The sequence below is a fragment of the Canis lupus genome, chromosome 7 (assembly GCF_003254725.2).
Source record: "Canis lupus dingo isolate Sandy chromosome 7, ASM325472v2, whole genome shotgun sequence".
Taxonomy (NCBI): Eukaryota; Metazoa; Chordata; class Mammalia; order Carnivora; family Canidae; genus Canis; species Canis lupus.
Window position 1 is genome coordinate 13419762 of NC_064249.1, and position 9854 is coordinate 13429615.

Here is a 9854-nt window from a genome sequence, read left to right on the forward strand (position 1 = left end):
CTCGGGGCCTATGTCCAGCCCTGGAGCTTTGAGGGGAATATGTAATGGCTTTCGCAGAGGCCTGGATCCATTGGCAGGCATTTCTATTCAGTGATCATTCTTTGCTCTTTTTCCTCCAGCAAGTTTCTTGGTGTCTTGGTCCTCTTGACCTGTGCCTGGTGGTTTTATCTGCCCTGCTTCCCTGGCATCCCTCTCTTCTCCTGCCGGCCCCCCCCCCGACCCCCCGCCCCTGCCGCCCTGGGCGTGTGTGTGCACACACACGCCTGCACACATATCTGTCCTCCTCCCTGGGGTCCTTGCGGTTTTAAAGTGCTGATACTAATCAGATTTCAGTTGACTTATTGTCAGAGTAGCTTTTCATGTTCCTTGGAGACTCTTGGGAGTTACCATCAAGGTCTGGACTTGGCTATAAGCCCCCGGGCCGTCTTGTTCCCACCAGCAGTCCATGGAATACAGATGGAAGGCTGTTCACCAGCCTCGCCCAGCAGTCAGTCAGTTGGCAAGTCAGCTGGTCTTCAGAAGATAACACGCAGAGAGGACTGTGTGGCCCAAGTTCCCAGCAGCCTTGTGAAGCCACGCGGGTGCTCAGCCTTCTTCCCAGGGGCAGTGTGGGATCAAGAGTCAGCCTTGAGAGAGGGAGGCCCAAAGGGTCCAGCCTCACCCAGAGCCTCGGGCCTCTCCCCACGCCATCCTTCATGTTGCCAGGTGCCCCAGAGCAAAGGTAGTAGGAACCTGCATTTGTGTCTGAGGCAGAATGTTTTCCTGGTGGTTTTGGAGAGTTTCAGGGAACTGCCTCCGCCCACTTCTGTTTAGTCCCCTACCCTCTCCGGGACTGCCGCCGAGCACATGGGGACTTGCTTTTCCCTCCCCAGCTTTCCCTTATGCCTCCCACAGCACTTCCCGGGCCAGCCCTTAGTCCAGAACTTCCTGCATTCTGTAAATGACTGGCTCAAGAGGCAACAGAGAAAGAAAATTCCCTACAGTTTCTTTAAAGCTGCCCTGGACAACAGGAAGGAGGTGAGTCTGGCGGAAACTGAACACCTTCTCCGAATCCTCAGTAACTGTGGGGGTGGGAGGGGTTCGTCCTGCAGCCTCTGTGCTCCTTCACCCCCTTGTATTCAGGAAAGAGTCCTCGATCTCTCTCGATCTCTCTCTCGGTCAGTTCCTTACATCAATAAACTACTCACGGAGCTGTCTGCATGCCCATCTTGTGTAGCCTTCCCAGCGGTGGTGGGAGTAGCTCTGATCCCCATTTAGCACATGGGGAAGCTGAGGTTAAGAGAGGTTAAGTAACTTGTCTAAGATCATAGAGCCAGTGGGTGGTTGGGCTGGGATTTAAGACCCGAGTGTGAAATTCCAGTTGTGAGCGAGTTTGTAGCAGCTTCTCCCCGTAGCCTGCAGGCACATCGAGCTCCTCATATAGCTCTTCTGGCCCTCTCCAGGGACCCCTTTCTGGGCTCCTGTGTGTGCCACTCTTTGCCAAAGTGGCCCACTGCAGCTGGCAGAGGCACACAACCTTACAGATGTGTAAGATGCCAAAGCTTGAAGGGACCTCAGAGGCCAAACCCCTCATTTTACAGATGGAGAGGTTGAGGCTAGAATCAGGATGCGACTTGGTTCGTGTCACAGCTTTTCAGATCTGCTGCTCCTTTGATGGGTGTAGCCAGTGAAAGAGAGATGCCATCTTCCAGGTGATAGAGAGAGGGACCTCATTTGTCTCAGGGCTATATGCTGACCTTCAAATCTCCTGAAAGCTTCTTTCCTCACCACCCATCCCATTCTTCTTCTTTTCCATATATGCACTCATGCAAGTACGTGTTCCTTAGGGCACTATGATTGCCAAGAAGGTGCACTGGGTTGGCTGCCAGGGGAGTGAGCCACATTTCCGGGGCTTTCCCTGTTCCTTGTGGATCCTCTTTCATTTCCTGACGGTGCAAGCAGCTCGGCACAATTTAGACCACTCACAAGAAACAGGTGAGTCCGAGGCCTGCCCGTGTCCCCCGCTACCCCCAGCCCTGTGCCCCAGCCCCCGTGCCCCAGCCCCACCCTGCCTTGCCCTCCATAGGCTCCCCACTGCCTGCCCAGATATAGCAAATTCTGCATTTGCAGTTGGCCTCATGCACTCAGCATAGAACCAGAATGGGGAGGACCTGAAGAAGCCCCCCAGTCCTGCCCCCTGTCTCAGGGTGGTACCCCTTGCAGGCTTAGGGACACCTGAGTGTCTTTCTGGCTCTCCTGGAGCCACGAGCTTGCTTTGTTTATAGAACTTTGTGAAAAATTTGTGGTTCAATTTTTTATACTCCTATAAAGGAAATTATGTCTATTTCAATCCATGTGGCTGATAGTGTGCACTTTGAACAATTCTATTGTTTCCCATGGAAAAGTCATTTTCTTTTTCTTTTCTTTTTTTTTTAGAGAGTGGCAGTGCACAAGCTTGGGAGGGAGGGGCAGAGAGGGAGAGAGAGAATCTTAAGCAGACTCCATGCCCAACACAGAACCCGACACGAGGCTCAATCTCATCACCCTGAGATTGTGACCTGAGCTGAAATCAAGAGTCGGACACTTAACCAAGCCTGAAAAATCATTTTTTAAGGGAAGCTGGGGAAACCTCCCTCCTGCCTTGCTCCCTCCTTAAACTGCGTGGTGGCCTGCCATCATCCATTCTGCCTCACAACCAGAGGGCAGGCCTCCAATCCAGTCCACATTTACTGAGGGTTCTCTCAGGCACTGGTTCAGCCTGGAGGATGTAAATGTGGAAAAGAAAGAGTCCGTGCTCTCAGTCGGGCAGGTGAGCAGAGAGCTGTTCTGCAGTGTGCCAAGGCCGAGAACTGGCAGAGAAGGCATGCGGTGAGAGGGAGGAAGTGCTCCATGCTGCTAGGAGGGACAAGAGGAGGAAAGCTGAGAATGGATGGGTGAACAGGAGCTGAGCTAGGAGGGAGGAGTGCCCCGACAGAGGGAAGGAATTAGAGGAGCTGCCAGGGTGCAGCCAGCCACCCAGCGTTTACTGGGTTAAGCATCGTCAAAGGGTCAGGCCCTGCTCCAGGAGGGGGTACAGTGGTGCGTGAGATGTGAAGTCCCTCCTCAGAGGGACAGTATTCCAGGGGCAGGAGACAGTAACCATACAGATCGATCATCTCGGGTGTGGTGCTGAATGCTCTGAAGAAGATAGACTACGTGGTGTGGAAGAGGGGTGGGGGAGGGCTGCTGTGTTCAGACAGGGTGGCCAGGGGAGGCTTCCCTAAAGACGTGGCCCAGTACTCACCCCTGACTGGAGAGAGGGAAGCACTGTGGGACATCTGGGAAGAGAGGCCTCCAGGCTGCACTGGTTATGCCAGGGCTGCCAGAAAGTGCTACACACTAGGGGACTTGCACAACAGAAACTCATTTTCTCCCAGTTCCTGAGGCTGGAAGTCCGAGACCATGGTGTGTCAGTAGGGTTGGTGTCTGCTGAGACCTCTCCTTGGCTTGCAGGTGGCCGTCTTCTCCCTGTGTCTTCATGTGGTCTTCACTGGGTGTGTGCCATATCCACATTTCCTCCTCTTATAAGGACACCAGTCATATAGCTTAGAGCCTGCTCTCATGATCTCATTTTACCTTAATTATGTTTTTAGACACTTTGTCCAAATACAGTCACATTCTGAAATGCTGGGGGTTAGGACTTCGACATGTGAATATGAGTGGATGCAGTACAGCCCATAACGCAGGCCAAGGACTAGCAGGTGCCCAAAATAAGTCTGGCACGTTTGCAGCACCAGAAGAAGGCCGGTGGCAGAACCTGGGGTAGGGGAGGCGGCGGAGAGGGTGCAGGTCTGGTGGTCTCAGTTGGGGAGGGGTTTGGATTTCTGATTCAGCGTTATGAGACACTCCTGGAGAGTTTCATAGGGGAGTGTCACCAGCGATCGATCTTTAGGGAGACTGCTGGGTGGAGGGTGGGCTGCCCCAGGAAATGGTGGAACTAATCCAGGAGAGGTGGTGGTGGTCGCCCAGACCAGAGCGGTAGGCAGCACGTGGAAGAAGTGGTCAGGCTTGGGAATATTTTGAAGGTAGTGCTGATAGGAGCCCGTAGCAGGCTGGATGAAGAATACATGCAGGAGCCATGACCCAGGGTGGAGGGTGGACCCCAGCGTCGTTGGGCCTGAGGATCAGGCGGACGATGGTTCTATGAGCTGAGAGATGGGAAGGCTCAGGGGTGGGAGGTTAGAGACGGTGAGGGACTTTGCAGTCTGGGCCCATCAGCTGTCTGAATGGAGATGTAGACAGGTGAGTCTAGGGTTCTGGGGGGAGGTCCAGGGTAGAGATACAAATCTTGTGGGCATTAGCATGTGGGCGATAGCTGAAGCCTCAGGACAGGGCAGGCAGAGACAACACTGAGGCCTCTGCTCTGGGGCGTGCAGCCTCTGGGCCTCTGCCGAGGAACCGGAGCCAGCAAAGGAGACTGAGAAGGAGCCGCCACTGCATCTCCAAGTACAGTGTTGGAAGGAGGAGGGTGCAGTGAGCCGAGTGGGGTGGCTGTGCTGCCAGAGGCGCTGCCAGACAAGGAGCTCTCTGGCAAGAGCTGTTGTGGTGGAGCAGACGGCAGAAAGGCCGGGGTAGATTGGGCAGAAGAGAGAATAAGAGGCGAGAAATTGGAGATAACGGGGCAGTAACTGGGGTCAGAGAAGGGATGTCTTTATTGCAATTGTCTTTACCGATCAGAATGATCTCGTGTTAAGGCAGAAATTGATGATGTGATAACAAAGGAATATATTTCCAGGTGTGAAATCCTGAGACGGCCAGAAGGGGTGAGGTCCAGAGCACAGGGCAGGAGAGAAAGCGGAGCCCAGCTGCATGGCCAGCGGTGGCAGTGGGCAGGTGGCAGTGGGTGGCTGGGCCGGAGGCCAGAGAAGGCTGCCCAGAGGGGGCTCAGGAGGACAGAGGTGGGGCATGGCTTTCATGGGTGCTCAGGGTGCCAGGAGTGATGATGTGCGGAGTAGTCATGAGCAGGACACAGAGCAGGGGCTGAAGTCCCAGTGGGTGCAGGTGTGGGACCCAGAGTTTGGTTTGGAGGGGCTGAGGTCTTGGAACAGGACAGAGAGTTTGGGAAGCAGCCACCAGCAGGGAGGGTCCTTCCGCCACCCCCAGGCCTGACGTGTGAGGAGTGTGGAAGACCAGAGGGTTTCACAGGGGCGTGTATCGGGGAGCCCAGTGTCAGGGGAGGAAGGTAAGTGGAGTATTCAGAGGTGTGTGCTGATGCCAATCCAGGGGGCCCTGTGGAAGGGAGTGGGGGGCAGGGGGAGATGGAGACAAAGCAGGGGATGTGGAGAGGCAGATCGGAGGGACCCCTGAGGCAGTGCCTGAGGGAACAGGAAGCCTAGAGCAGATTGGGCACAGGAGGGGTGCAGGGCACAGCTGGTAGGTAGCTGGCCCCTGCCTGACTCTCCAGACAGGTCTCAAAAAGCCTACGTGTCCTGCTGATGAGTTTGGACTTTATCCCAACTGTCAGTAAGTGACAGGGACCTGGGTGAGTGACAGAGAAAGGGAACTGGGATTTGGAGTTTGGGAAGAGATGGGGTCAGCTCTAGAGTGACCCCTATAGGGCGGACAGGTATGCAAGGAGACCCCGGGCCCCTCATCAGAAGGTGAGCCGTGTCAGGAACAGAGTAGGGGCTGGTGGGCGCAGGCCGCCCCCGAGGACCCCGTGACCAGAACAGCATCTCCCCTCCCTGTAGCCGAGGCCCAGGAAGTCCTCCAGGCCATCCGGAGCTACGTGCGCTTCTTCTTCGGCTGCCGAGACTGCGCCAACCACTTCGAGCAGATGGCGGCGGCCTCCATGAACCGGGTGGATAGTCTGAACAGCGCCGTGCTCTGGCTCTGGTCTAGCCACAACAAGGTCAATGCTCGCCTGGCGGGTAAGGAAGGAGTCACCCCCAGAGGAAGAGGGAGGTGGGGGAGTTTGGGGGACCTGGACCAGAGGTAGGAGAGGGACACTCAGCGTCCCCCAGGGGACACCCCATGTTCCATGGTGCTTCACGGCGCGCAGGGCCCTTCCGCATGCTCTGCCTGCTGTGCTGAGGTAGGTCAGTGTCCTTAGACCTGTTTTCCGAGTGAGGAAGCTGAGGCTTAGACGCTCTAGGACCGTGGTCTTCTGATGCCTCTGCTCACTCTGTCCCCTGCACCAGGGCCCCTTCCTCAGAATGCCTGGGGTCCCTGTCCGGCCTCCCCTGTTCTGCTTTCTGACTGGCAGCTCCTTCCTGACTCAGACCGTTAGCGAGGAGAGCCGGGCTGTTCCACCCACTAGGAGGGCTCTGGCAGTGAAATGTGCTGGAAGAGAAAGACCGCGTGGACCGATTGTCTTCCCCACTTACAGTGTTTTCTGCTCCCAGCGCACAGGAGTGGGACGAGCCCAACAGGCAGAAGCATTAAACTCCAGGGTGACCAGAAGCTGGCGGGTCGGGAGGGAGCCATCTGCGGTCTGCCGGGGGCCTGGGCTTATCTGTGAGGAGGGGGAAAGCTTGAGGCCCACGGTCACCGCCCCCCTCCCCAGGGCTGGGGGGTTAAAGGAGCGAGTGGAGCAGGTGGTGGTGCAGGCTGCTGTGCTAGCTCTGTCTCCTGGGGCCTCCTGGTGGACTCGGGAGAGAAGGCACGCGCCAGGCTCTCCTCTCACCCCTTCCCTCCCCGCTGCCACCCCGCCCCTGCCGCCACATGCTCCATTTGACCCTCCAGCCCCTTGACCCGGGCAGGCTCCCTGCTTCCCTCGGGACCCAGCAGGAGGGCCAGTCAAGGCTTCTCCTGGAGGGGCCCAAAGGAGGGCAGTACCCTGACCTCTGTGGCAGAGTCCTTGTGGCTCAAACTAGGAACAGTTCGAGGCAGGTATAAACTGAGTGCTCACTTTACAAGGCAGGTCTCTACTGCTTCTCAAGGCATCTTTGGAACTATCTGATGTCCTCTCCCCAAAATAACTATTCCAACTTTTACATCACTTGCCCCTGCTTCATTCCGACCCGCACCTTTCTCTTCCCCCTATTAAACCCTTTAGGAGAGGTGCCGCCTCCAAGCGATCTGGGCTGATGGGTGTCCCCAGGGCGACCCGGGCCAGGAGCAGCCAGTGGCGGCCCTTGGGGGCTCAGCCATTGGGGTAACTTCCTGAGTCTCCCGAGTGCCCTTTCCCCATCCAGGCCCCTGGGCACCCCTACACACAGCCACCAGAGCCCACCTGGGAAGGAAACCCCACTGACTCCTACCTATCCCCAGGGGCTGCTGGGACAGAAAGGAGGACACCTGTGGAATGACCACCCACCACGAACTCTTGTTTTAAAACACATTTTCCCTTTAAATTACAAAAGTAATGTATCTTCACTGTATAAAACTTGGGGAATTTCAGAAAACTGTGAAGAAGAAAATGACCAGCAGGCCAACCAAAGTCTGCAAGATGGGACGTCTTTCAACCCTTTCCCATGCCTGGGAGGGGGTGGGGTGCAGCCCAGGAGCAGAGCTGATGAGGAAGTGGCAGCAGGGGGCTGTTCTCCATCCCTGGGGGCTGTGGGGGGCTGTGGGTAGGAGTCGGCCCTGACCAGAGCCGCACCAGCACTACCCTGTGCTAGTTTCGTCCCTGGCTTCTGTCACGCCCATCACTTCCAAGGGCAGCGGTGAACCCTTTTTGCAGACGAGGAAGCTAGCATTCTGAGTGAGGAAGGAGTTCTGGGCTTTGAGGTGGGCGCAGTGGTGACAGCAGCCTGTGTGTGCTTCCCTGCCCAGGTGCCGCCAGCGAGGACCCTCACTTCCCTAAGGTGCAGTGGCCGCCCCGTGGACTCTGTTCTGCCTGCCACAACGATCTCTGGGGTTCGCCTGTGTGGGACCTGGACAACACCCTCAGATTCCTCAAGACCCACTTCTCCCCAAGCAATGTCGTCCTGGACATGCCTTCGGCTGTACCGGGCCCCCAGATGGGTGCCCTGAGGATGGCAGCCGGGAATGTTACTCTGGGCCCCAAGAAGGCTGGGATCGCGGTAGGCCCAGGGACCAAGTCCCCCGGAACCACTGTTCCTGAGGTTCCCACAGAGAGACTCAGTGCCACTTACCCCCAGGATATGCTCCTCGGTCTCAGTGTGACCCCGGCTGAGCCAGACCGGGGATCTCGTGAGCACAGAGCAGAGCTTCAGATGGATAAGCTGGAGCAGCCAAAAGGGCAGCAACACTTGACCAAGCGAGACACAGGAACAGTATTGCTGGCTGAGTTCCTGGCTGAGAAGAACCTCCCCAGAAACCCTTCAGAGCTGAGGCGAGTGGGTCGCAGCTCAAAGCAGCTGGCCAGCATTCCCGAGGGGGAGCCGGAGGCTGGGCCCATGGGGGGCCGGGACCAGTGGCTGCAGGTGCTGGAAGGGAACTTCTCCCACCTGGACATCAGCCTCTGTGTGGGACTCTACTCCCTGTCTTTCATGGGCCTTCTGGCCATCTACACCTACTTCCGGGCCAGGATGAGGGCACTGAAGGGCCATCCTGGCCACCCCGCAGCCTGAGCCATTCAGCCTAGGAGCGGGGCAGGAAAGGGAGCTGTCACTCATGGTGCTCTTCCAGCCCCCTGCCCCTCTCCCCCCTTTTTCCCCTTGTTCCTTGTCCAGGGAAATCCAGGGAAACTAGTTGCTCCAGTGAACTCCTTGGGCCTTCTGGGAAGGAATGTCCCATAGACATAAAAGCATGCATAGGGTTTGCGTTCAGCTGACAGCACCCGGGAGGGCAGCCTTCGGTAGAGGGGTTGGGAGGCTCAGTCCCTGGCCCCTCAACACCAGATTCCTCTTTTTCATCTTATTCAAAGTCCTGCCTGTTCTCGCTGAGACTTCCATGTCTCCCCTTGGTCTTGGCCCTAAACTGGGGCAAGCAAGGCCACAGCTCCCCAGTTTCCCCATCCAAAGGAGGGGTCCCAGGGCTAGTGGGCTAGAGCAGAACTCTTTGCTATATTCCAAGGCTCTGTCCATCCCCCTCTCTTCTGAATATAAAGAGGCCTTCGTGCCAGAGAAAGAAGGATTGCCTCTGGCCCTCTGTGGCCTGTTTATCCTCCAGCCCCTCATATCTCCAGGATGGGGTTTGTTTTGTGTGTGTGGATGGCAGTGGCGGGGGGAGGTGTCTGGAAGCTTCTGAAAGTCCTGCTGGTCTCCCAGGTGAGGCTTGAGTCAGGGTTGGAGGGAGGAGAGCCTCTGGATCCTTCCCCAGACCTCTGCCGCTGGAAGTGGTGTGGACTTGGATGAGTGATGGCCACAGGGCTGGGTGGTGAGCAGCTGGCTCAGTGGGACTGGAAAAGAGCTAGTATGGGATTTAGGGAAGGGTACTGGTGTCTTTAGTGCCTTGGCTCTGGGCTGAGCAGTGAGGGTACAGCGAAGCCACAGGAAAAAGATGGTTGCTTCAGATGTGCTTTGGCTCCTCCCCAGTGGACTCTACCCCTCTTGGAGTGGGGTCTTTTGTCTTTTGATCTTGGCCTCCAAAACAGATGCTAATCTTTGAATGTGGAGGGTGCTGGAGTGAGAGGGGAGTATCATTTCTCTTGAGGGTCCACCTCCCATCGTGTAGAGGTTAAAAGGGTCAGAGGGGAGGGTGACTATATGTACACATGCTTGATTCCCACTCTACCCCACTGCTTGAGGTGGGGGGTTGTGGAATAAATTATTTTTGTTAAGGCAAGCCCTGGCGTGTTCTTGAACTTACTGTTTGAGACCTAGTACCCAGGTCTGGGCAGCAGGCACAGAATCCAGCCTCAGTGGGGATCCAGCCAACCATGATTTCCGTCGGCTCACGTAGCTCTTGCCCCGCAGGGGACAAGGTGGCCTGGCACAGCCCCTTTCTCCTGGTTGGGGCCCTCTGAGCCCCTACCGCCTCCACATGCA

The 9854-nt window shown here is 56.6% G+C and overlaps 1 protein-coding gene across 1 annotated transcript in view; it reads left to right on the forward strand.

Moving 5' to 3' along the window:
- Positions 1-9651, forward strand: part of QSOX1 (quiescin sulfhydryl oxidase 1) — a 35521-nt gene extending 25870 nt beyond the window's left edge. The window contains exons 9-12 of the mRNA XM_025429949.3: positions 895-1017; positions 1827-1974; positions 5709-5888; positions 7735-9651. Coding sequence (XP_025285734.1) covers positions 895-1017; positions 1827-1974; positions 5709-5888; positions 7735-8495 — 1212 coding nt within the window. The 3' untranslated portion in view covers positions 8496-9651. The remainder of the gene's footprint in view (positions 1-894; positions 1018-1826; positions 1975-5708; positions 5889-7734) is intronic.
- Positions 9652-9854: the final 203 nt, after the last annotated feature.